Source organism: Chanodichthys erythropterus, chromosome 12, assembly GCF_024489055.1.
Source record: "Chanodichthys erythropterus isolate Z2021 chromosome 12, ASM2448905v1, whole genome shotgun sequence".
In the NCBI taxonomy this organism is placed as follows: Eukaryota; Metazoa; Chordata; class Actinopteri; order Cypriniformes; family Xenocyprididae; genus Chanodichthys; species Chanodichthys erythropterus.
The window spans coordinates 11767826-11795706 of record NC_090232.1 but is presented as its reverse complement, the minus strand read 5'-3'; the positions used below and the strand labels follow the sequence as shown (position 1 = coordinate 11795706).

The following is a 27881-nucleotide window of genomic DNA, read 5'->3' as shown; positions in this document are numbered from 1 at the left end:
GAAACGATTCAGGTCAGAAAATACAAAAATGCTTCACTTAGTTGTTTTCTATGATTCAGATTTAGGGGCTGTTTACATGACATTTTCAAGTAAAAACAGAAAACTTTTTATGCGTTTTGACCATTAATTTACACAACAACGGTGTTTTGGGGGCCTGAAAATGCAAACGTTTGAAAACGGGGTTTAAAGTGAAGGTATTTGAAAACGAGACTGTTATCATATAGATGTAAACTACAAAAATGTGAATTTTTGAAACAATGACGTCATGCACATGCGTATTATGTGTTCAGTCTTTAGGCGTGTAGTGTTTCTTTACAAAGTGACATCACCAACTACTGGCCTGGCATGAACAATACAGCGTTTTTAGTCGTTTTTGCGAATCTGGAAAAGGAAAAACCTTTCTGTTTTTAGTACATCGTTGTTGTGTAAATGTACCCTTAATTTTGATATTTATTTATTTTTTATTTTATTTTCATGTTTATGTGCAAATAGCATATTTTCATAGCGTTATACTATTTACACTAAATTTACACCATGTAAAAGTATCAGTTCTTTGCAATAAGAGTAAATAGTATTAGATGCTATCCAGTGATGGAGTACTCGAGTCCTGGACTCGGACTCGAGTCCGACTCGAGTCACTATTCTTTGGACTCGTGACTCGACTTGGACTCGCGGACTGATGACTCGTAGGATATATAAAATCGGACTTGAGCATTACTTAAGTTTATATATAATATTATATAAGGTTTCGTGCCCAAGACCGGCCGGGATCTATTTTTTTCCCCTCAGAGACACTGCTACCGCTCGCTCTCTTGGCAACACACTCACTGACGTCACTCACTTTACGCTCGTGCATGATTCGCGGGCTAAATGTTCAAATTTGGAAAATTGAGGAAAATACTGGGACAACCTCAAACTTTAACAGACACCTGTCACGGATGCACCCAGAAAAGTAAGTAAAATGCTTTCCATTGGCTAACGTTAGCTTTTTAAAAAACTTTTATTGACTAATGCATATATGATAATAAACAGAAGAAGCTAGGGTTGGGCGATGTTTGACAATTTGGCATCAAACGTCGACGATGTCTAATGTCTGGTTCAGATTACACAATTTTTTTGTCTGTTGATAATTTACTAGTCACTGTGTCAGATCGGATTAACTTACATGATTTTTTTTGTCTGTTGCGATGGTCACTGTCAGATGGATGACGCAATTTTGACTCCTAAAATCCTGTGGTGTAGTGGACAAGAAACATGTCAGACTAACGTTACACGTTGCTTTCTGACCAGTCGCGTGCTGTCACACACACACATTCACTTGAACACATACAAACGCACTCACACTAAATCACTCGGTCACTCATTCATAAGCGCTCTCTCTCTCTCTCTCTCTCACTCACACACTCTCTCTCTCTCTCATATCGTATTGATTTTTACATTTTAAGTATTTTTAAATTTAATTTTAAACTCGAAACTCGACTCTAACTCGAACTTTGGTAATGGTGACTCGACTTGGACTCGACTCGGACTGTTCTTTGGGGACTCGGACTTGGACTCGGACTCGAACACTGGGACTCGAGACTCGACTCGGACTCGACAGTGGGTGACTCGACTACAACATCTATACTTTATATTGGCAGATACTATTTGCACCTCAGTATTTTTGTACATTAACAGGATGCAATAATATCATAGAGTGTAAATTATTAAATATTTATTAAAATTATTAAATGGATGCTTCTTTATTTGGAGAATAAAAACCCTCCCTACACCTTCCCCTAACCCTACCCAATAAGTACATTTAATATTATTAAACATTCAGTTTATTTCCACTTTTAGAACATTATTTTTATTTTTATAGGTGCCGTAGAACGTGTTTTCAAAAGATGTAATATAAGTCTAAGGTGTCCCCTAAATGTGTCTGTGAAGTTTCAGCTCAAAATACCCCATAGATTTTTTTTTATTATTATTCATTTTTTTAACTGCCTATTTTGGGGCATCATTAAATATGCACCGATTCAGGCTGTGGCCCCTTTAAATTCTCGTGCTCCCCGCCCCCGAGCTCGCGACTGCCTTAAACAGCATAAACAAAGTTCATACAGCTAATATAACCCTCAAAATGGATCTTTACAAAGTGTTCATCATGCAGCATGTCTAATCGCGAAAGTATTGTATTTATTTGGATGTTTACATTTGATTCTGAATGAGTTTGATGGTGCTCCGTGGCTAAAGCTAACATTACACACTGTTGAAGAGATTTATAAAGAATGAAGTTGTTTATGAATTATACAGACTGCAAGTGTTTAAAAAATGAAAATAACGACAGTCTTGTCTCCATGAATACAGTAAGAAACAATGTTAATTTTAACCACATTTAACAGTACATTAGCAACATGCTAACGAAACATTTACAAATATCACAAAAAGCAGGTGCACCACTGAAGACGTTGAATTCTATGAGTCTTTTTTAATACTTGAGTGGCCCAACCAGACATTCGTGGGCGGAGCTAGTGTAAATAGCATTTGCCAACAAGGGATGCTATTTGCACTTAGTGTAAATAGACACTCCGTAATAGGTTATTATATTTTTACAGCATGGTAATTATTGATATATTGTTGTACACCACAAAAATGTCTGTTAGAAAATAAGAAATAAAACAATACATTAAAGGAATAGTTCACCCAAAAATAAAAATTTGATGTTTATCTGCTTACCCCCAGCACATCCAAGATGTAGGTGACTTTGTTTCTTCAGCAGAACACAAATGATGATTTTTAACTCCAACCGCTGCCGTCTGTCAGTCAAATAATGCTGGTGGATGGGAACTTCTACTATAAGAGTAAATAAAACTTGCATAGACAAATCCAAATTAAACCCTGCGGCTCGTGGCGACACATTGATGTACTAAGACACGAAACGATGGGTTTGTGCGAGAAACCGAACAGTATTTATATAATTTTTTACCTCTAATACACCACTATGTCCAACCGCGTTCAGCACTCGTTAGTAAGGTCTGATCGCGCTCTGACAGCGGCAGTGACGTCTCGCTCTCATTGAAGTACATGCGCGAGACATCACTGCTGTTGTCAGAGCGTGATCAGACCTCACTAAGCGAGTGCTGAATGCAGTTGGACATAGTGGTGTATTAGAGGTAAAACATTATATAAATACTGTGCGGTTTCTCGCACAAACCGATCGTTTCGTGTCTTAGGACATCAATGTGTCGTCACGAGCCGCAGGGTAAGCAGATAAACATCAAATTTTCATTTTTGGGTTAACTATCCCTTTAAGTGAGGTTTATGCTTCAAACAAATGAAAAATATATTTAAGAAATATTCAAAAACAACTCGTGAAAACAAGTCTTATCTTATGCAGTATTGCTTCACAGATAAATTTTAGTTTATGACGCTGATGTTTTGACATGTTTACTGGAAGAAATAAGACAAAACTACTGATGATAAGAATAGGGTTTTTAGCAGTGTGTATGTCTATGGGTTTGTTCTGGGCTAAAGAGACTTGTTTCGGCTAAAAATATTTTCTTCCTCTCTGCATTATGTTCTCTCTTTTTCCCTCTGTCGGCCTTACATCAGTTTTTTCCCCCTCTCTCCCTGACGCTGCCCTCTCGGTGCCTTGGAGATGTTGCCATAGCAACAGAATCAGATTTTGAACATTGAAGCTGTGAGATGAATAATGCACTGCAGGTCTCTCTGCCAGTGTGTGTGTGTGTGTGTGTGTGTGTGTGTGAGCCATAGCCGCAGAGTCGTTATTCAATATCTCTTATCTAACAATGCCGGATTCTCACAAAGATGTGCCTGGCTGTATCTTTAAGTATTTGTGTCCACTGTTTAATTATTGTAAGTAATTTTGTCTTGGGTTTATGTATAACATTTTGGCTCAGTAATTGACCCATCAAGCCAGAATAGATTCTATTTAAAGCAGCCAGGACTCAAAAAAAGGTAATGGCTTATTTTCCACCACAATGACATTTACCTGAGTTGATATTGTTAAGTTTGAAAGTCTAAGGCTGTTTGTCCTGACTCTTCACATTTATGTTTGAAAGTGACCTATATATGTCTGTGCCAACCGCATCCCTGAAAGAAACCACATAAAAAATCCACCTACTGAATTTCATGTACCATTGTATTTGTATATGGTACTTTCAAAAAAATGCTAGTACCTTTGCTCTTTTTGATGCTTTGTTTTTAATATTATCGCATTAGCGTTTTAAACCAACACTGTAGCACTTGCGAATCAATTATTTTCATACTCATTATACTTTAACAATTAGTTTTGGTAACAGTTATTATTATTCTCCAAACAGAACTATTAACATATGCCCACTCATACGATCTAACAGATAAACACACAAGCGAGTGATTGTGGTCAGTGCTGTTAGGGTGAGGGTTTCTGGGTAAGAGAGGGAAAGCCTAGTTGAGCCACGTGACTCCTGACCTTAACAAAGAACGACAGCTTGACCTCTCTCTCGATATCTCTCGGTCTCACACACTCTTAAGCCTATAAGAGCTCTCCTGCCTAAATCCTCTTGTATTTGAGTGACAGAGACAAAGAGTAACACATGCAGGAAAATGTGCACGTGGCATCAGATAAAACTATTACGCATACACAATAAAACCACCCTGAGAATAATGGATCTGAAATAAAAGTTTCATTATCTCACATTAATTCCTTTGTGTTAAAGGGGTCATGAATTGAGGGATCAAATTTTCCTTCTTTTGACATGTAAGAGATCATTGTAATATAAAAACATCCTAAAAACATAAGTTTTAGCCCACTGGTGCTTTGATAAGATGAGAAGAGGAGAAAAAAACAGGATCACTGGACTAAAAATAACATTACCTTTCAAAGGATTCTAATGCTAGGAAAGTGTTTTTCTTTTTTCAACTCTGTACTTTATCAGTGACTGAGTTCTGGACTCTTGCCAAAACTCCCATTATAATCAACAATAGTCTACACTGCACAATGAATCTCCATTTACATCATGTTTGCACTGTTAGTTGTGATGAAAGCATTCATGAGAGTGTAGACATCGAGTTGTAATGATGGGATCACTGCATTCATGTGCTCAACAGACAGTCTGTCATTGGCTACAACCTTTCATGCGAAGTGAGTAGATCTAAATATAATGCTATAATCGACACTTTTCACGATTAGTTAATCTCGACAGCTGCAATAGTAAAATTGTAGTAAAAAGTATTTGTTGTAGAAGGTTTTCGGGAGACTTCCACATGTAATACTTATTTCATGTGCAAGGATGTTAGCCAATCATAGCAGTGGGCCTTTACACTGAAGTCTCACAGCAGACAGGCCCCTTCAAACAGAGCGTTGAAATCAGAGGGCTAAAATCAGGGGAGATTTATTTCTAAATTATGACCATTTTTGATGTAAAAAACCATACTAACGTTATAAGTGCACTTCAGGAAACAAACAAAAAAATGCAGTTCATGACCCTTTTTAATTTGTCTCATATACAAAAAGTATTACTATAATTACAAACGACATTAGTCTCATGCTCACTAAGGCTGCATTTGTTTGATCAAAAATAACAGCAAAAGCAGTAATATTGCAAAATATTATGTGTTCTAATATGTTTTAAAGTGCCATTTATTTCTGTCATGGAAAAACTGAATTTTTTGCAGCCATGATCCTTCAGAAATCTGCTTAATATAATTTTTTGAAATATTTTAAATTGTTTTAAATATAAACATATTTTTGAGGATCATTTGATGAATAGAAAGTTTAAAAAAAACAGAATTTATTTGAAAAATGTATAAACTATTTACATTGCATGGTATTTTAACAATGTCAAAGTCTTCATTGTCACTTATGATCAGTTTAATGTGTCATTGCATAGTAAGAATCGAATTAAAATTTTACTGACTACAAAGTTTTTGCCAGTAGTGTATATGTATTTGTAATTATATTTTTTGTACTTTACCGATGCAAGCTGGTAATTTTAGGGAAAGCCCTGGGTTCTGTGTTTTAATGTCTTTGTAGAAGCAAAAACCACAAAGTTGATTCAGTCAAGTACAGAGCTGCTAACCTGGTCATTTTCAGGGTCTTCAAGAGGTTTTTGTAGTCTTAGGATTCCAGAATAAGGACATTGCTTGTGTGAGAGTCTTGTGTTACATTCTATATAAAAGAGTCTGTCACAGTCACATGAGCTAATTCCTAATTTGATGACTTTCCCACAGTGCTGGCATTGCAGTCGGTTTCTATGGAAACGGCGAAACGTGCGATGGCGTGACACGACTGACATATTCCTTGCGCCATGCAAACCAAACAGTGGCAGGCATCGACAAACTGGTGAGTCGTTCACGATTTTGTTTGTTCTGAGCTGTGGACAATTTTCTGTATCCAAGCATTCAAACTGCACTTAACTGCCTTTCTGTTGCCAGTGCACCAACCTTTTCATATTTTATTTTACAGCCCTAACTAATAGAGTTGCATGGCATATCGATACTAAAGTACTGTTGTACCAAAAATGTACCACTGCTGTTTCTAGAGAGTTCATTGTTCATTTTCAAGAGCTCAAGTCACTTGCAGATGTGCTGTTATACGTGCACCATCCTCGTGGACAAAAAAACTGGGTTGCACGCGGTCAGTTTGCGCAGATGTTTGCAAACGGACAGTAGTACATCAGAGGACAAAGTATGCTCTGGGCTTTAAAAAACCAGAGAGATCATTTAGACCTACATTATAACTACATTACAATTGTACATGTACAATTGTGTGGCATCGTTTACAAGCTATTTTTATTATTTTATTTCTTTGTTTTTATTTCTTTGTGATTTACTTGAGACGTTTAATTATGCATCAACTGAAAACAGCATAGACTAAGAGCGTTTTCAGACCTGCTTTGTTCTGAAACAGGGACTTAATTTGTTACAATGTTGCATTTTCTTCTTGGTTCCGTTCGCTTTCACAAGGCATCATTTCAAAGCATCCTAAAATGTGTTTATGCAAATCACATGCGAGTAAAACTGTCCTCTTATTGGTCAGTTTCCTCTGCTTCATCCATCAAGGTGATTTGACAAGTTCGTTCCACAAGCTTATTGTGGCTTTATCTGTAGCTGTTGAGACACACGCAAACACTTATATGAATGTAGCCATCATTCCTGCCCTAACTGATCAATTATATATATCTCGGAGCGATTGTTTTGGTGCGGATCCAAGCGTGATTGCCATGTTCATATGATTTCACTTCACTTCTGACGTTTACGAAGTATTTGTGAATCAGGAGGAGAGTTTTGAAGGATTGAAGGATTTTGGCCATTTTATAGGAAACAAGTTCCATAGTTTGCCCAGCCCTATTGAAATCAATTCATTATTTGATTAAAGTGCTCTGTTTGCAGATGCTATAGGTGCGTTCACGCGGCCTCGTAATTCCTGTAGTTACAAGATTCTAGCCTGTAAAAAGCATTCACGTCCTCGTAGAGTTCGTAATTACAGTTTGTAAGCTGGGAGTTTTCTGAAAGCTCCCACATGTAACATGTGGCCACTATACCACCTGACCGCTGTAGATTGATTTATTAGGCGTTGATAGTGGTGCCATGGAAATGCATAATTTCCAGTCCAAGGACCAAAAGGACGTGAACAGCTCCGAATATAATGTCATTTCAAGATAGCGGTAAATACAAGGTGACGTGAACGCAGCTTATTACTGGCTCTCACAACAAAAGTAAAAAGAAAAAACGTATGTGATTACTATATATAATATTTTTTTCAAAATGATGTAAATATGTTCCTTATTAAGGTGAATTAAAATGCAGCTTTATTAATGAGCAAAACGTTCGGATGTTAAATGCACTATTTACGCGTGACTGGGAGCAGGTGTAGATTTCTTTCGTACCAACTAACATTTGGAAAATATGAACATTTTAATGAATCTGAAAATTTACGCCAGAACCACACCTGATTTACACAAAAATTCGTTCTGCTCTTGTTTCATGAATGAGACCCATTGTGTGCACGAAATGACACTGACACAGCCAAAACATGTCATAGGAAAAGTGCAAATTGAACATCTCTGTATGTATATGGGATTTCGGTCCCTCCAAAAATAGCTATTCTTAGGCTTTTTTGCCTTTTGTTTAGATAGGACAGTAGGTGGACAGACAGGAAATCATGGAAGATGAGAGAGGGGAATTGGACCAGGAAAAGACCTCAAGCCGGGATTTAAACTCGGGTCAGCGAAGTGCAGCCGCACCATATGTCAGAGCACTTGCGCACGTGGCTGTGGCTCAAAATCTTTTAACAATAATCAGCCAGGCAGGAAATTCTCCAGAATTCATCATTTTGGTCTATCACTAATTATATAATTGAAATCTTCCTGTTTGATTCAGGGGACAGAAAAAAAATATGGATCTGATGTATTGAGCCTAACATATTTCCTTTGTGTGTGTGTGTGTGTGTGTGCTCATGTTTGTATTTTAGGTATCGGAGAGCACCAGTAGTCTGAATGAAACCCTGCAGGAGGGTTTGGTGCAGCTGGAGACTGTGTACTCCAAGCAGACAGACTACCTGTCCATCGTCCAGAAACTGCAGGGTCAGCTGGACGAGCTGATCAAGTTCATGGTGGATGTGCCTTTCTGGAGCAGTACGGATCTCTCTTTGGATCACCTGGCATCCATCACTGAGCAATTTGACTGGTACAGGTAATTATAAAGTCCAGTCAAGTCATCTTGCTCTGTGATTTTTAAATTTGTTTCAAAGGTCTTACCCCAGTGGTGTTTTTTTTTTTTTTTTTTAACAAATATGTAGTCTAGCGTGATTTGTTTGCAGATGACACATGCTTTCATATTTTTTATCTAATTCTGTGACTTTCAGGCCTAAGTATGACTTAAATGTCCAAAGATGTTACAAAGTAGAGTACACACGAAAGTTTTTCAATAAGTCCAGACCTGTTCCTACTTTTGGACAGTTATAAGGATAATATCCAGCCACCTGTAAGTGATCATGATTCATGTGTTGATGTGTGTTTTGTAGGTGGTTGGGTTATCTGGGCCTGCTGCTCTTTGATGTTGTTATCTGCCTGCTCGTTTTGGTTGGTCTCATACGCAACTCTAGAAGCATCTTGATCAGGTAAGTGCAAAAAAATGATAAACACATGTTATTAGTTGATATCACACACAATAGCCACCCATGTGATCGATCACAAAAGATTGCCTAATGAACCTTTTCTGTACCTTTAAAAAGTGACTTATTACTTTTGGACAAAATATAGCATTCCTTTTATCATTTTTAATTTCATTTAGTACCAAAAATATGATTGTTTTCTTTTAAATCTAAAAATAAAAGTATACTATTTAATCCAATATTTGTGTTATATGTATTTAATATTTTTTTACAGTTTCACTGTATAAAATTTTAATTAATTGAAAAAAAAAATATATATATAAATATTAAAATAAAAATAAGAACTGAAATACTGAACTGAAATTAGTTTAAGTACTAAAATTATTTTAAAAACTTAAAAAAAATAAATGAAAGCTGAATAGAAACAAAAACATAAAGTTGAAAGCTAATTAAAAATATTATAATAGTATATAAATGCTGCTAAAATAACATTTAATGTTAATGGATTTATTAAATTTAGCAGGGCAGTTTGAGATGTGACATGACAATGTAGTGTAAAGAGCAAAATGAGATTGTAAAATGACCTGGAATTGAACTTGTGCCAGTAGAACTTAAATAAATGTAACTGACTTTGACTCACAACAAAAAAATACTACAGTATAAGAAAAAAGAAAAATGAATGTCAATGTTACAATGCAAGATCACATGATATTTCTGGATAAATCATAAACAATTTCTTGTTTTCCTGGTGCATTGCAAGATGTGCCTCAGGTTACTTTACGTTTTCAGTTTGGAAATTTTCAGGTTGAAAATCATTGTGTGAAAATGCCTATTTTTAGCCTGTAACTATGCAAAATTGAGATCCATTCTGTGAAAGCCTTTAGAAATGGAGAGAGAGAGAGAGAGAGAGAGAACACGAATCAGAGAGGAGTTGTCAGCGGAGAGATGGATTCAGGCAAAACGAAATCTATTTAGTATACAAGGGAGGGTGAAGATCTCCCCTTGATTCACTCTGACTCACTTTCTCACTCCTTCTGCTGCAATTAGACACCTCTTCTGCTGTGTGTTGTGTACATGTTGTGTTTCTGTTGGTGTTTGAGGGCGCATGTGTATCTAAAAGCACATTTGGTCAGTGGGAGGAGGTTGTTTGAGTCCCCAGAGATGTTTACTAACTGGGTTACTCACCATGAGCCTAAACAAGTTTAAAAAGAAACCAAGCAGAAAATATCTATAAACAACACAGAAACATTTAGGCTTTGTTCACTGTAATAACTGGACGCTCATCCGCCTGGTCCCACCATCAAAAGAAAACTCAAAAAACACACATTTTTGTACAGTTTTGTGCAGTTAAAGAGGCCATATTGTGCTCTTGAGTTTGTTTTTGGGGTCTACTGGAATAGGCTTTCATGCTTGGATGAGTGCAAATTATTTTCTGTGGTAATAATCTTACTCTATTTCTCTCCTTCAGTGTTTGTTTGCTAGGTGTGCTGACACTGGTGATCAGCTGGGCTTCACTTGGGCTGGAGTTTTCTGTTGCTGTGGTGCGTAAATGATTCTCTTCACCTTTATGCTGATATTTCTCTTTGGCTCTATTGAGGTCTAAAGAGAGTTTGAATCATAAACTCACTAAATAGAGCCAAATTATGTGAATTATATTATTCAGGAAAATATTGGAATTATATGTAATAAAATAAGTATATAAAAAAGTGTGGGTTCAGTAAGATTTTTAATGTTTCTGATAGTAGTCTATTATGTTCACCAAGGCATTTATTTAAAAAAATTAAAAAATACAGTACAAACAGTAATATTGTAATATTATTACAATTTAAAATAACTGTTTTCTATTCTAATATATTTTTAAATGCATTTTATTCCAGTAATGATTTTCAGCATCATTACTCCAGTCATCAGTGTCACACGATTTGATGATTTGGTGCTCAAGAAACATTTCTTATTAATAATAATAATAATGTTGAAAACAGTTTTTGCTGCTTTTTTAAAAATGTAAATGTCTTAATTGTCAGTTTTGATCTTCTTGCTAAATAAAAGTATTAATTGCTTAAAAAAAATCATATTGACCCCAAACTTTTGAATCGTAGTGTATGTTTGAAATGAGAATTAAAGATAATTAAACAAATATGTGACGTTAGTCATTTAAATGTGCATAACCATTTGAACCGTTTGTGTCTTTGTGCCTGTATTTGAGTGTTTGTGTTTTGTGTTTGAGGGTGTGTAGCCGTGCTTCATGTCTTGTTCTCTTCCTCAGACTGCCAGTGATTTTTGTGTTGCCCCTGACTCTTACATCACCAAAGTGACACGTGATAACGCCGTTATCAACCAAGGTATGTACTCCCAAGTCAAGTCCAGTTTATATTTACTCTTTTGCACAGTTTACACAGGGTTCACTGGGTATTGAAATGCTTGTGACAAGGCTCAGATCACAAAAAAGTCAGTGTAGACAATTATATGCAGACAGATGCATAAGTTTACAAATCTAGTATATAGTACATATTAAATATAGTAATAAATGCTGAACTCAGATTCACTACACGTTGATACCATTCATTTCAATGATTTGCATTTTATTAATTACATCATACACTGAAAATTCAATGCATATCGATGTGTATCGAGTCTTGAACTCAATACTCCCCACAGTAAATGTGTACGCTCACAATCGCTCTCATTCATTCATTGCTTCAAATGTTCTGAAGCATTGCTATGCAGAGGAGGCTTTCTTAAATGGTGTATATATACAAAGCAGGTTTTGTATCCTGCTCTCAGACCTTGGCTTTCCTGGACATTGCTAATTAGTTCCCACAGTGGATACGATTCATGACCCTCTCAGCCTCTGCACAACACATTCACAATCCGCACTCATTCCCACTTGCATACACACTTATGCTTCATTGCTGGAAGCATTCGCTCTTCACTGTTTCACGAAGCGTGTCTGTGGGCCAGTAAATCCTCTAAATAATTGTACTGTTGTGCATTTACTTCCTCCTGCATATTTGTGTGTTTTAAAGAAATTAATACTTTTATTCAAGGATGTGTTAAAATATATCAAAAGTGACAGTAAAAATGTTTTTTAAACTTTACATTCATAAAAGAATCATGAAAAAATGTGTATCATAGTTTGCACAAAAATATCAAGCAGCAAAAACTGTTTTCAACATTGATAATAATGTTTCTTGAGCACCAAATCATCATATTAGAATGATTTCTGAAGGATCATGTGACACTGAAGACTGGAGTAATGATGCTGAAAATTCAGCTTTGCCATCATAGGAAAGTTATTTTAAATAATATATTATATGAATATTCCACAATGTTTATTGCTGTTTTACTGTATTTTTGATTAAATAAATGCATAATCTTATGTTCACCAAAGCTGCAAAGTTACTGAAATTAAAATTAGTTTACACATTATTTATTAAAATTCACTCAAACTTATTTTAGAGTGAAAATTATGCTATTTTATTGGCCAGTACATGGGATTTCTTACAGTGACGTTTCATGATTTATTTTCTATTTTTACATCTGCACCTACTAAGAGTGTGATGATTTAAATCTTGAGGTTAATTAATCATTAAACCTCTGCCTGAGGTCATTGCACTGCTGCTCCTCTCATTCTCTCATTTTTCTAGCACACAAACACGCAGTAATAAGGTTCAGATCAATCCAGCATCTTTACAGTCATCTCTTTCACAGACACATCACACATACACAGAAAACAAACTTGATATCATAACAAATGAAGCTAGTTGGCATTGTCCGTAATCTCAACCAGCTGGCTTAGTAAATAATGAACTAGCAGGTCACAGTGACTCATGAGAGTACTGCTTGAGTATGAGATGTACTGCTTCCAACAGATTTACTGCTACAGTTTGTTAGTTTGCATCAGCTGTTTTCTTCGCAGAGTCATTTCAACAATAATTTAGTTATCTAATAAGGATGATCTGTTTGTTGATCTACGGAAGATGAGAGGAATGTTGCGGAAACCTGTCCTTTTGCGATGACGAGTAAAACAATGATCATATTTACTGGAATACATATGTATTTATCATAATTTATTCTATATGTGTGTTAGATATCCTGCAGTATTATCTGAAGTGCAGCATGGGACAGACCAACCCATTTCAGCAGGTATTTAATTACTCGCTCTCTCTGTTCTCTTTCGCATTATCCCTCTTGTTCTCTTTCATGACTTATAAATTATTCTTCTGATTTGCAGAAACTCTCTGGGAGCCATAAAGCTCTTGTGGAGATGCAGGATGATGTTTCTGAGCTCTTGCGTTCAGCTATCAGAGAATTCCCCAAGACAAAGGTGTGTGATTGCGGATGTCTTTAAGAGTAAAACTGAGTGTGGCTTTACTCAGTATTGGGATGTTTATATGTTTATGTTCTTTGTCTCTCTCTCTGGGTTGGTTAACAGAGTAACCTGGAGGAGATGCAGGCGGTGTTAAACTCCACTGAAGTCAGCCTCCACCACCTCACTGCCCTGGTCGATTGCCGGAGCCTGCACATGGTATGTGTGTGTTTTGTTTAGAGCTTTTTTATGGCTCATCTTAAGTTAAAGGTGCTAAATAGGATGTTTTGTTTTATACATTTTTGCAATATTACTTGAAACTGTCTTTACTAACTGATAAAAGACTATTTATTAGGTGCACTGAAAGTAATAATATTAATATACATCATCTGTGCACGAGGTAGGGCCTTACATCTTTTACGCGATCATTGGCTCTCTGGCTTGTCAATCACTGCCATTACGTTCCTTGTGAAAGACGTGCGCGGATTGGCCCTCTGGCTTGTCAATCACTGCCATGACGTTCTTTGTGAGAGACGAGCGCGGCTGCGCGCTCCAGTAACTTTCCACACTCCACAGGCGCCACATGCAATGTTTTTGTCAGGAGACAGGAGTAACAACTGCAGATTATGAGTTACCTGCGGTGAGTCCAACATAATGAATCCACTAACACAACACAGCGAATGCCGGTGTTAAACACTCGTGTTCCAATACTCGTGCACATGTTTTGGGAGGTGTACCCTCGAAATGAGCTCTGAAGGAGGGGGGCCGTTCTTAAGCATGCGCTCATTTCAAAAACTCACTAACAGCCTTTGGTTTCTCAGTCGACGAAAAGATCCTCTTTAGCACCTTTAAGATGGAAAATATACAAAAATATTTTTGTTTACTTCACTTTAGATGTCTTTACACTGCAAAGTTAATTCTGTATTGTGACAAAATGATATGATTGTTAATGTTAAAATATGTTGCCTCTGACCTCTGTCTTACAAAAAACTTTAAGCAGCACAATTTTATATTATATTTTTTTATATATATTTATTTATTTTACTTTTTAATATTTTGTTCCACTATTATTATCTTTGTAATAATTGTTATTGTAAATGTGACTTTTATGATGGATTTAAATAGTATTAACTTGAAAATATGGGTCTGGGACAAGGGTAAATCAAAGCCAGTACATACAATGCTTTTTGAAAAATAGCAAAAATTAATGATGGTAAAAAGTTTAAGACATATTCCAAAGTTTGGGGTCAGTAAGACTTCTTTTTTTTGAGAGAGAGAGAGGGAGAGAGAGAGAATAAATCCTTTTATTCAGCAATGACGCATTCAGTTGTTCAAGTTTTTTTCTTTTTTGTTGAAAATAAATGCTGTTATTTTAAACTTTCTATTCATCAAAGAATATTAGAATGATTTCTTAAGGATCATGTGATGCTGAAGACTGGATTAATGACTATTGAAAGTTCAACTTTGCCATTTATAAATATATTTAAATAGAAAAGAGTTAAAAGAGACCTTTTTCAAAACTATTAAAAAAACTTGCCTACCCCAAACTTTTAAACAGTAGTGTATAAGAAAAAGAAAGTGTGTCTGTTATTTTTAAAGGGATGGTTCACCCAAAAATGAACTATTCTATCATCATTTACCCACCCTCCTGTCATTCCAAACCTGTAAGACTTTTTTAGAGAAATTAAGATATTTTTAAATCTGAGCCCCACCATTGACAGTATACACAACTACCACTTTGACACTTCAAAAAGTTCATAAAGAGATCGTAAAACTAATCCACATGAATCGAGTGGTTTAGTCCAAATTTTCTTAAGAGAATTGATCGCTTTATATGCTGAACAGATTGAATTTAGGCTTTTATTCACTTATAAATATTGATCAACGCAAACATCAGTTGTTGTAAATGGAAGCTCAAGCATGTTCTTTTGACATGTAAGAACCAATGAGATTCATATTCGTGTGTTACGCAGCACGTTTGAGCTTCCTCAAGAAACAGTGAGGTTTGTTCTCGCACGTCAAGCAGGTTCGGTTGAGCTTCTGTTTATGTTCACTGATCTGTGTTTATATGTGAATAAAAGTCTAAATTCAGCCTGTTCAGCATATAAAGTGATCGAGTCTCTTCAGAAAATTTGGACTAAACCGCTCGATTCATCTCTTTTGTGAACTTTTTGAAGTGTCAAAGTCTTTCTGAACTTTTTGAAGTCAAAGCTGTAGTAGCGTAGCTGTCAATGGAGGGACAGAAATTGCTCAGATTTTTAAAAAAAATATCTTCATTTGTGTTCGGAAGGTGAACAAAAGACTTTTGTGGGTTTGGAACAACATGAGGGTGAGTAAATGATGACAGAATTTTCATTATTAGGTGAACTAACCCTTCAATAAAAATCAAACCCTGGGACACAAGGGACATGTCCAAAGTTGAAGGAACACCAATATATTGCTTCCCATGATTGTGTTTGTACTTCCTGTGCAAATTAATTTACATGAATGCCACTTCCTTTACAGTGTGCAAAGACTTATACAACAAGAGCAGACTGTTTTTATCCTTTTCTTTATGTCTCACAGGACTATGTCCAGGCTCTGACTGGACTGTGTTACGATGGAGTCGAGGGGCTGATTTATCTGGTCCTGTTCTCATTCGTCACTGCGCTAATGTTTAGCTCCATCGTTTGCAGTGTGCCTCACACCTGGCAGAGCAAGAGGTGAGAGGGCAAGGGTCAAAAGAGAGGGGGGAGGGTGCAGGAGGGCAAAGTACCTTAAACGCAGCTCCAGTAGATAGACAAGGTCTTAATTTCATGGACATAGTATTGACTGCCAGTCACGTATGTTTAATGCTTTTTTTCACAACTGCTCCTTCTGTTTTCACATATTAATCATCTTCTCATGACTGTGTAGTTTCTGTTGTCTTGTCGTTCATTCCTCTTTGTGTCATAGATTTGGAAAACCCACTGCCCTGTAGTATGTGTGAGCAACACACTTGCTTTTGTAGTGCACAATGGGTAACCTAAATATAGCTTGCATATGAAAGAAAAATAGTATATTTTGAAAGGAGTCATTTGAATCAAGGCGATGGAGGTACTTGGTATTTGACTCACGGTGTAGCATCTGTCTGCGTCAGTGCTTTCTATGCAAAGGGACAGAACAAAGAGACCCTATTCCAAATTCTGTGCAAAGGCAGACTGATATTTCTGTGGAAGATGCTGCCTCCCTTTGGACTATCTTGAAACTGCAAGCAAGGCTGATGTGCATTTGTGAAGAGTATCATCATCATTGAAACTATGTTGGTGATGTGAAACTGTTCATTTGCTTAGATTACACACTTGGCAAGGTGGTTTGGAAAAGGTCTGCTAAGAGTTACATGAACAAAAGATATCTTGATCAAAGTGGCATCCAAATCTACACCTTCACAGATCCACTTTTTCTTTTCCTTATTTTATTCCTTTTCTTTAAAATGCGTCCCCCCCTCCTTTTTTATGTTTCAAATCTCATAGTGGGTGTTTGTTGATTTAATGCATGACTCAGATCACTGAGAGAACGTTCAATGGTTACTGAGGACAATCCATTGGACGTGCAATGGACATCCACAGTAGTTTTTGTGATGTTTTTTTTATTTTTTAAGTTTCCTTGAATTGCTTATGACTAGCATCATTTTAGTACTTTCACTTCCTCTATGGCTGTAGGATTGTTTTGACTTTTATTTATTTACTCATTTTTTACATTGACTATGCACATGTATTAAAGCAAATACATACGAAAAAAATTAAATGGAGATTCTGCCCCATTCCAAAATTACCACAAGTTTTATTTTTTTATTTTTTTTGTCAGTTGTTTGTTTTAGCATCCTGACTGCCAAGTTTACACAGATTCTAAAAATGATTGGTTTGAAACAGGTGTAATGAGCCTAGTTTTTCCATCAGTTGGCAGATAAACTGTTTCCTAATTAGTTCAACCACAACATTCAGTGAGCCATTAAAAATCATGAATATTAAAAGTGGCTTTTAAAATCAAGAGATTTTAAATCTTAAAATCAAGATTCCATGTACATTACATTTCCTAGTCAACAGTCTGACTCTGAAGAGGTCAAATTTTTTAAATTTAATTATTTTAATTCAACATTTAATTTAATTATATATATATATAAAAATATAATGTACACTACCATTCATTTTTTTAATAAAAAAAAGGTAAAAACAGTAATACTGTGAAATATTACAATTTAAAATAACTGTTTTCTATTTGAATATTTTGAAAGTTTAAAATGTATTTTAATTTAATTACATTTTTTTTTTTTTACAGCCATTTCTAAAATATCATGCAATATATCTCCAAAAGCACATTGGTTGGCTAAAAGGTGTAGAGAATTTATTTAAAGAATTTATTTGTTCTACTCACTGTAAGTGTGGAATTGAATGAGATCAAATTTAATCTGAATGCATGTTATTCATATAAAGCATGCAAAGATTCTAGCTTAAGTTTATTTTTTTTTATTTCTAAAAAACAGGCCTATATATTCCCTCATAGTCATGAAAATTCACTCTCAATAGCACTTTGCCTTTTGTCATGTAAACTGACAGAGATGAAACTGGGAAAACGAAAGCATTAAACGTCAGTTTACCAGTTCCCATCAGTATGCTGTGGAGTCAATATGAAGATGGCATGAAAACTGGTTTTAAAGTGGTCTAGTGAAAGGAGAGACTTTTGCCCTGCCCTCCCCTCTGACCCAGGGGCACGTGTTTGACCTGTGCTAATTTGTCTGAAGGTCTGAGGAGGAGGATGGCGATGAGACTTCGGCCACACTCGGCCCGCGAGCGCCGCACGATAACCTGTACCGCGTGCACATGCCTAGCCTGTACAGCTGTGGCAGCAGCACCTACGGCAGCGAGGCTAGTCTCCCCGCTGCGGCACACACTGTCAGCAACGCACCAGTCACTGAGTACATGTGAGTGTAGCCACGCTAAACTCATCCTAATGCATGGGCTGGATTTGAAGGACCGTACCGGTATTACAGGTCCTGTAGTATAGGTTCGCAAGCATAGATTACTGCATGGGCTTTGCTGTATTTACTGTAGGTTTTCAGATTTCAGTTGTTAATACTGCATGGGTTTTACTTCTTGATTAAAGTTATTATAAATATAGAGCCCGTAAACGTCGCATAGAAAAAAACATATATGGCATGGGAAGTATAAGTACATTAGGGCTGCACGATATTGGAAAAAACTGCCATTGCGGTATTTTGTTTTTCTGCAGTTTATATTGCGCGATATGAGGAACAATTTCACCAGATGACTCGAATAGCTCGATTTGGAAAGAATTAATCATTCTAGAATGATTGGGGTGATTTTGTAGGGAAGTGAATCTGCATAGAAAACGAACAAATTACAAGCATAGATAAATACAATAGAACAAAGATAGAAATGAAATAAACAATGCTTTATCAGGTAAGTCTAACAAAACTCAGGTACAGAAATTGAATAAGCAAATGTAAAATAACACTGCATAGTCTTTTAAATTAAATATAATTAATCTTTGTTAAAGCTCCAAAAAATGATTTTCTCTTTATATTTTTTTGTTGTTGTACATTAGGCTACTGTCACTTTAAGACAGAACGCACAGATCCAATATAATGATATGCATCCGTTTTCTTTCTCAGGCCCTGTTTACAGCTGGTATTAAGATGCGTTTTGGTCGATTGGATCACAAGTGGACCATGCTAAATAAAGGTGTAAACAGGGTCCACTTCCAAAGAGTTAGTTGAAAGCGCATTCGACTGGATTGCTTTCATAGTCTAGATGCTCATGTGGTTGAATGCGTTCGAACAGCCACAAAAGACAGCCTACTCTTCACCTACTGACCTAATGTGTAAACATTATGGGAAGCGCACTAGCCAGAGAGATTTAAAGGGATAGTTCACCCAAAAATTTAAATTTGATGTTTATCTGCTTACCCCCAGCGTATCCAAGATGTAGGTGACTTTGTTTCTTCAGTAGAACACAAATGATGATTTTTAACTGCAACCGCTGCCGTCTGTCAGTCTTATAATAAGAGTGAATGGGAACTCGAACAATAAGAGTCGAAAACACTTCCGTACACAAATCCAAATTAAACCCTGCGGCTCGTGACGACACATTGATGTCCTAAGACACGAAACGATCGGTTTGTGCGAGAAACCGAACAGTGTTTATATCATTTTTTTACATCATTTTTGTCTCGCGCTTTTATACTTCAATGAGTGCGAGACTACACTGTCGTTGTCAGAGCGTGATCAGACCTCACTAAACGAGTGCAGAACGCAGTTGGACATAGTGGCGTTTTAGAGGTAAAAAATGATATAAATACTGTTCGGTTTCTCACACAAACCGATCGTTTCGTGTCTTAGGACATCAATGTGTTGTCACGAGCCGCAGGGTTTAATTTGGATTTGTCTATGGAAGTGTTTTCGACTCTTATTGTTCGAGTTCCCATTCACTCTTATTATTTGACTGACAGACGGCAGCGGTTGCAGTTAAAAATCATCATTTGTGTTCTACTGAAGAAACAAAGTCACCTACATCTTGGATGTGCTGGGGGTAAGCAGATAAACATCACATTTTTGGGTGAACTATCCCTTTAAACTTTGTCCGCTGGAGACTCAAGTTTGGTTTGTAGATGAAAAACATACCAAGCACAATGTTTCAAATACGCACTCACCGCGTTCGGCGTGGTCTTATGGCTGTCAGAGCAGAAATGCTCTCCGTATGTTTTTCCATCGTCTACAAGCGTATTCATATGTAAATTGCGCAACCTTATTTTGTCCATTAGATCGAAAGATCTGAAAAAAAACCCTACATTTACCTGCCCATAGACCCACCTCTCGAAGAAATCAGGACAGAAGTGGTTGAAAGTGGACAAAAGAGACGGGGTGTAAAACACCAGGTGTAAAAAAGAATGTGTCTCACTTGTCTACTAAAACACATCTTAATGCAATGCATATAAACAGGGTTTTAGTTGTTTGTTAATGTAAGCCATAATTTTGCATATATGTGTCCGTTTAAACTCAAATATACATGAAAGAGAACGGAATTCGGTGTTCGTGTGCTGTCTGCATTGCTCTGTGGGTGCGTATAGAAAACAGCACGCGAGTTCCTAATTGAGTTATTTTCCATGTCTTCTTGTGCTTGAATGTTTAAACTAACAGGACCTAAAACGTGCAAATAATAAACTTTCGTTCTATGATGGTTAAACTGCAATTAATCTGAGAATCACGTGCGTTTTGAACCGTGGTGCCTGGTCCATACAGATCAACTAGGATCACTTTACTTGATATCGCACATCCTGCAATGTGACTATTGCAGATGCTCACATTGCGATATCAATACTAAAACGATATATCTTGCAGCCCTAAAGTAGATAATTCAGCTTGTGCAATGAGTTTTACTGTGATAGATGATGTTTCACACATCCCAAGTGACATCTATCATGTACCTCTACATATATACCGGATATGACTCAATATAGTGCATAGTGGTATCACTCAATGGCTTTGCGCATTAATCCTACCCTGCAGTTCAAAGCTTTATGTCAGATTTGTAAAGTTCGCGGTGTGGAAATCCCTCCCGTGAAGAGGGAGTCAGAGTAACTGGTGTCTCGTTTGTGACGCAGGAGCCAGAATGCTAACTTTCAGACCCCTCGGTGCGAGAACACGCCACTCATTGGCAGAGAATCCCCCCCACCGTCAGTAAGTGCACAAGCACATTTACACAAACACACATGTCTGTAGATGTACAGTCGTTATTTAGCGCAATGTCACACATTCAGTTACTCTTTTATTAGATGGCATGGATCTTCCTCCAACCCTGCCCCATGATTGACATAACTGATTTGTAGTTGCCCTAAATTGTTTAGATAATCCAGAAAACAGGATGTTACAGAGGTAGTATTTATGCCTGTCTCTTACTGATGAGTTCATAAAAATACCAGCTTTGACAACTGTCAAACTTCGATTTTAGCATAGTTATAGTATATTCATGAACACTGTCAACACACACATAAAGAGTCTGGAAGGTCATTTTGGCAGCCTGTATGCGACACTAATGACAAGTCGTCTTTGTATGACCGCCACAAAAAAGTCCTCACAAACAACAAGGTGAGATGGCACGAGCCAAATTTATGTCATCATTTGCATATTTTCTTCCTTTGAACTTTAAATGAAAGGTTCTCTTTTCCATACAATAAATGTAAATGCCAATGGGAATGACATAGCCCAAACCTGACAAAAAAGCACTGTAAAAGTTATTTATACAACCAGTGAAGTCTTACGATAGCTTTATGTGAGGAACAGACCTAAACTGCAATTGTTAGACGTAGTGTTGTCACAATACTGGAGTTTCAAACTTTGATACAATACCTTGAAAAATATTGACATTCAATACCACTTTCAATACCATGGGGAAATAATTATTATTATTAAGAAAGAAATAGATTACTATTATAATACAACTGCACTGTCAAAAAACACTTACATATTAAGTTTATTAAAGGGATAGCTCACCCAAAATTGAAGTTTCTGACATTAAGTACTCACCCTGATGTCGTTCCAAACCCGCAAGACCTTCATTCTTCTTCAGAACATAAATTAAGATATTTTTGATGAAATCCAAGAGTCTCCTATGCAGTTGACACAGTGTACGCAGTGCAGAACTTCCGTGTTTACGTCCGAATGCCGGCTCAGTATTGGCCGGCACTGTTCACGTGAGCACCACAACACATACGTGTGATGCTGACACAGGAGCTGGCCAATACTCAGTCTGCGTTTTGACGTAGAACACAGAAGCCTTGCACTGTGCTTACTATGTCGACTGTGTAGGAGACTGACAGGGAAAAGGAAAAGGAAAAGTAGTTGAATAAAGCCATTATTTTTGTTTTGCTTTTGCACACAAAAAGTATTCTCATCGCTTCATAACATTAAGGATGAACCACTGCAGTCACATGGACTATTTTAACAATGTCTTTACTACTTTTCTGGACCTTGAATGTGGTAATTTTGTTGCTTTCTATGGGAGAATAAATCAAAAATACCTTAAAATTTGTCTTCCGAAGATGAGCGAAGGTCTTGCAGGTTTGGAACGACATGAGGGTGAGTACTTAATGACAGAAATACAATTTTTGGATGAACTAACACTTTAATTATTTTACTTCACAAATGTAAATGGTTTACAAATGCTTCTCATTGCAAATCTGTGTGGAAGTATCAAATGCCATAATCATGTCTACAAAAATCTGAGAGAAGAGAGAGCGAGTACCAGTGCGAGATATCAGTGCTGCGAAAAAAATGAAAATTTCAAATATTCAGAATCCATTTTTAATGAAAAATCTTTATTTTTGATCACACTAGTTAGATGTAAAAAGGGAAGATTCGGTCTGTTCCTCACACAAAGCTTTTTTATGACTTGGAATATAATGCATGGTTTCTATAGTCTACTTTTAGGGTATTATATGGTGCATTTTTTGTCATTTTGATGGTCCATTTCCATTCACATGCATTGTATGAAAAAAGGGCTGCATGAACCTTTTTAGAAATTTCTCTTTTTGTATTTTATGGAAGAACATTGTATGGGTTTGGAGTAAATGGTGATAGATTATGCAATTTTGGGGGGTAAAGTATTCCTTTAAAGCATATTCTGAGATGGCATTCATTTTCTTCTTATTTTTAAGTCAAGGCCCCTCATTGAGTGGAAGTGGGTTTTGCTACAGAATCCTGGATTTTGCATGATTGCATGTATAGTCAATGACGAGACCAGAGAATGCTTCTCCTGGTTCAAGCGCACTGAATAGGGGAGCATGGTACTCTTTTTGAAGGAACAGCGCAGCTCTTTTAACCAGACTTGGCATGCGAGGGCATCCTTCATCCTCCTATTAGTTTGAGTTCAGAAAACAAGAACACTTTGACTTCTAAGCGCCGCTTTCACTCCGTCTTACTTTCTAGGTGTGTGTTTTTTCCTTTTGATTCTGTGTTCATGGGCCCTGGACGTGACGCATGCGTATTCAAACTCCAGACTGGAGAGACCACCCAAGAAACCATGTTTCTTTGAAAGGATCTGATACTCAATAATGTCATGGTCCAGGATGCTGCTTTTTGGTGACTGTTCATGCTGGAATTGGAATAGTCGATATATTAAGGATTAGTCTCTCCTTCTCTGGATTTTATGATTCAAAATATGCATGAATTTTGTCTCTTTCTCACCCATCTGAAAAACATACCTCATGCATGTCTGTAAACTGTCTCACATTATAACCCCGACCCTAAACATTTGTTAATATTCCCCGACATATAGCTGCATTTTCTGTATCTATATGTATCATTCTCATCCACTGCTGTTTTCTTTTCCTATTTGTTAAAGTGTCCGATTTTCTTCTTTTCTATTGTTTTTCACATTAATTGCACTCTTTTTAATGGAATTTGCACTCAAAAGCCGATCTTGAGGAGAAAAGTATCTTATCGCATAATGTTAATGTGCATAATCACAGTAACTTTTGGCTTTAAAAAACCATCAGGCTGTCCAAATGACTGTCAGTTTGTCTGTAACACATGTGAGTGAGTTAGTGAGAGCGACAGAATGAGGTTCATATTTATATGTGCTTCATGTTTGTAAGACGCTATGGTTATACTCTGTCCTAATGGCCATGTAAACAATGTAACTTTTCCTTACTTTTACTAAATAATTTTATGAACCATATTCTGATAAAAAAAGTTGTTTTCTATTGTATTGTAAAAAAAAAAAAAGAAAAAAAAAAAATGGTCTTCAGAATGATGTGATGGTGTTTTCCCTCCCCTTTTCCTTGTTTTTCTCACCCTGTTTTGCAGTACACCTCAAGCATGAGAGCCAAATATCTGGCAACCAGCCGTCCAGACCAGTCCAGGCCATCAGAAACCCAGAATGGTCTGGAGCCCAACATGCGACCAGACCTGACCAGCCGCTCAGCTCCCAATAGCCGACCAAATTCAGCCATCCACCGACCCCACTCCGCCATCCATTAACCATCCTCGAATGTGTAACCAATAGTCATCTACCTGTCAAGTCCACCAGTACAAAGTTTGTCTCCACCTCGATGTTCAGCCCTTTGCCAGTAAAGAAATTCAACCTAACATCTTTATCAGATCGGAATCAGCCATCCATGCTTATCTACTCTGGCTTTTTAAAGACTCCATTCTGCCAAACTTTTGTTGAAACTGCCATTTTTTACTCCTCTAATCGCACACAATGCATCACAGCAACTACACTGCCCTCTTCTGGAGGACTCCTCTCAGTTGTCTGCACAGTAACTCCCATACTACCCTCACAGAGAGTCTCTCAGGGCAGCCATATTGGCAAGGACTGCAGGACCACATTACCACAGCAGGATGGTTTATACCACTGTCATTTTTGATAATCTTGCCGTGCTGTGCAAGAAATGTCACTATGACATTTGATTTTATGATAAAGTTCTATTTTTAAGTATTTTGCAAAATTACACTGTTGTCGATATAGTTTAAAAAGGTTGCGGCTTTTGCGCTTTCTCTGCAGTTCCTGACAATATGGCAGTGTTCTACTAGTACAGCCACAATCCAAGGTATCCATCATAGCAATTTAACGTAAACGGAGGTGTTAACTCGTTTACAAATGTTCATAAGTTCACTGCATACTTGTGACTCTGTGGATTAACAAATGTTCATCGAAGGCCATTCTTTGTATTAACAGTACAGTGTAATCTATGGTGTACCACAGTGTGAATTGACAGCCATCAAGCCTTTGAGCCATTATGCACATTCAGTATCTTATTCTAGAAGGGAAACAATTGCACAGCACACTAACGGTGTGTTTGCGTGCGTGCGTGGCGTGTTTGCCTTGTGCATTAGTGAGTGTGTTTTAAAACGGCACAACTCACGAGCTTTGCTCTTTGTAAATAGTAAGTGTTTTTGTACTTTAAAAAATGTCTAAATGATCAACACTACAAACTTGGTGCACTAATCTTCTGTGTAACAGTGCAGTGCAACATTTACCGTGGCTTTAAGCTGCAGTGAAGAATATCTGTAAAAAAAAAAAAAAAATGTCGATGAAATAATAGTACATGTTTTGTAGACATATCACTTGAATTTGTGAATACACTTGTGGGTGCTCGTGTGTATGTGCACACTTTAAATGTGAATATTTCTAACGGAGGAAATTTTTCTCGGAGTGGAAAAGGAGAAGAAGGGATACCTGGACTGAAAGAGAAATGCCTCCCCACTGCCCCACATGTAAAACTTTTTTTTTCTGTTCAGGCATGTTGTCCAGGCTTCACATTCTTTAGCAGGAGATTTTTCTTTGTGTTTTGTTTTGTAGTCAATCAGATTTGATTTTCACCATGGTCAGCCTTTTTCTTTATTTCTGTTTTACATCAATGGGGAAACACTTCTCTGTGGTGTTGATGAATCTGCAATATGGACAATGGACGTGTGCCACCAACAGGACTTTTGTGGTTTAGCCTCCTTTCCACCACAGGATAAAGATAAAAAAAAAAATTGGAAAGGGAAAAAAAAAAAAAACTGATGGGACAATGAAACTGAGGAAAGTTCCTCCTTACCATGCAGTCACTAAGTAAGACTTGTGTGGATGTAGTGTAAGATAACCTAGCTGTCTTTACCAAGTGCAGTATTGTTGGTTTCATTTACTTGCATCCAGTGTCATAACGCTGACATAACAGTGTTTAGACGTTGTCATGACGCCAATCAACCGCTAATGTTATCATGCGTAAAATGTGGCATCTAATGCCACTCTCGAGACATCGCGATTCTTGAACGTAGGTGTTTATGGATTCTTTTGATTTTAATAAATGTCATAAATTACATTAGCAGGTAGAAATGTCGTTTTAAACTGGAAAATGCTATAATGCTGTATCTTTTCTGACTTTGTGACACCCTCATTCGATTGGGGTTGAGTGTTGTTTGAATAATCTTTTTGTGTAACAAAAGTGGATGCTGTGATTGGATGCAAACAGGAAAGGGCTTGTATCCCAAACCTTAAAACTCATGCACAGATGTGCTTTGACCATGTAGTGTCAGGTCAGGCAACCACGAAGAAAAACACTCACGCACAAAAAGCAACAATGCAACACTAGACGTTTCACTAAACACAGAATATTACAGAAAAAGTCATTGTTTTTACAAGCAACGTAGTGGATAAAAATGCACCTTACCACTCAATAGACACAAATGTAAAATTGGTCTGAAGTCTTTTTACAGTATTTACATGTATTCAACCACTAACCATTATATAGAGACAATCCAAATGTTCGGATCTATGATTCAATCTGTACCATATGATGCAGTTGCATGACTGAAGGAATATGAGGAAGAAATATTCTGCCTTTCTTAACATTTTCATAGAGTAACCTTTCTTTCTGTAAATGTACACATTTTTTTTCCCTAGCATATTGTTAGCTTTCTATTGTATAGATCATAACAAATGAGCCTACTCACTCCTTTCTAAATGTGAATAATGATTCGTCATAAATTGATGTTTTGATAACAATTCTTATGGATTTTTCATGTTTTTTATGTTTTTTTCATTTGTGATTTAAGATGTTGTACATGTCAGGAAAAATTGATTTTCTGAGCCTGGATTCAATGTTTTAATAATATATTAAAATGAACTTACCTGGTGCAGGGTGTTGAGCATCAGTGCCTGAAGACAGAAAAAGAAAATCACTTTATCAAGGTATGCTCTATAAAAAAAAAAAGAAGAAAAAGTTGGCCCTGGAATCTTGATGCTTAAAATGGAAAGAAATAAGCTATGAACGTATGCCAAAGTTCTTGGAGAGAATTTTTACACTTGTTTGTTTGAAAACTGCATGAAGTCTGTGAGCAGGTGTACATTTAAAAATAGATCATATTGTAGTATAACAACAAAAAAATGCATTTGGGCTGTTAATAAATTGCTATATGTTTAAATGCCATAGAGAAAAGTAGTCTAAACTTGTGTGTTGTTCCTGGGATGCTATCCATACAAAGCCATTATTATAACAAGCACTAGACACTAGAAAGAACATTGGTATTGCTATGTTGATTTGGTATTAAAGGGATGGTTCATGCAAAACTTAAGATTCTTTTTTCATATTCACCCACATACCTTTCGAAGAATGTATATAGCAGAATTTCCAGGGCCCAGGCTGTGCTTTTTCATTTAGCGCAATGGAGAATTGGGTCGAAGCAAAGTCCCTTAAGTCATTTCACTCGGCGGCCATCTTTGAAACGCCTCTCGGGCATCCTGGGCATCATGCCCTATCTTTGAATGGGGAAACATCAAATTCTCCAAAACTGATCGCCAACCTTACATTACATTTCATATTTGAAATCACCAATGACATTTTTTAGGCTGGATCAAGCTAATGCGCATGCGCAAATGTTTCAGAGGCGCGCGTCTGACTGTTTCTATAGAAACCGGTGCTTCTAAAGGCTGCTGCAGTGACGCGATGACTTTA

The 27881-nt window shown here is 36.8% G+C and overlaps 1 protein-coding gene across 3 annotated transcripts in view; it reads left to right on the top strand.

The window, feature by feature from the left end:
* Window positions 1-27476, top strand: part of ttyh3b (tweety family member 3b) — a 45434-nt gene extending 17958 nt beyond the window's left edge. Inside the window, exons 4-15 of one of the 3 annotated variants that reach the window (XM_067403873.1) lie at window positions 6214-6325; window positions 8456-8676; window positions 9008-9103; window positions 10566-10638; window positions 11364-11439; window positions 13188-13243; window positions 13332-13424; window positions 13533-13625; window positions 15972-16108; window positions 18166-18345; window positions 21045-21120; window positions 24247-27476. In XM_067403873.1, coding sequence (XP_067259974.1) covers window positions 6214-6325; window positions 8456-8676; window positions 9008-9103; window positions 10566-10638; window positions 11364-11439; window positions 13188-13243; window positions 13332-13424; window positions 13533-13625; window positions 15972-16108; window positions 18166-18345; window positions 21045-21120; window positions 24247-24420 — 1387 coding nt within the window. In that variant the 3' untranslated portion in view covers window positions 24421-27476. The remainder of the gene's footprint in view (window positions 1-6213; window positions 6326-8455; window positions 8677-9007; window positions 9104-10565; window positions 10639-11363; window positions 11440-13187; window positions 13244-13331; window positions 13425-13532; window positions 13626-15971; window positions 16109-18165; window positions 18346-21044; window positions 21121-24246) is intronic. The other 2 variants (XM_067403874.1, XM_067403875.1) reach the window with 2 other exon arrangements.
* The last annotated feature ends 405 nt before the right edge of the window (window positions 27477-27881 follow it).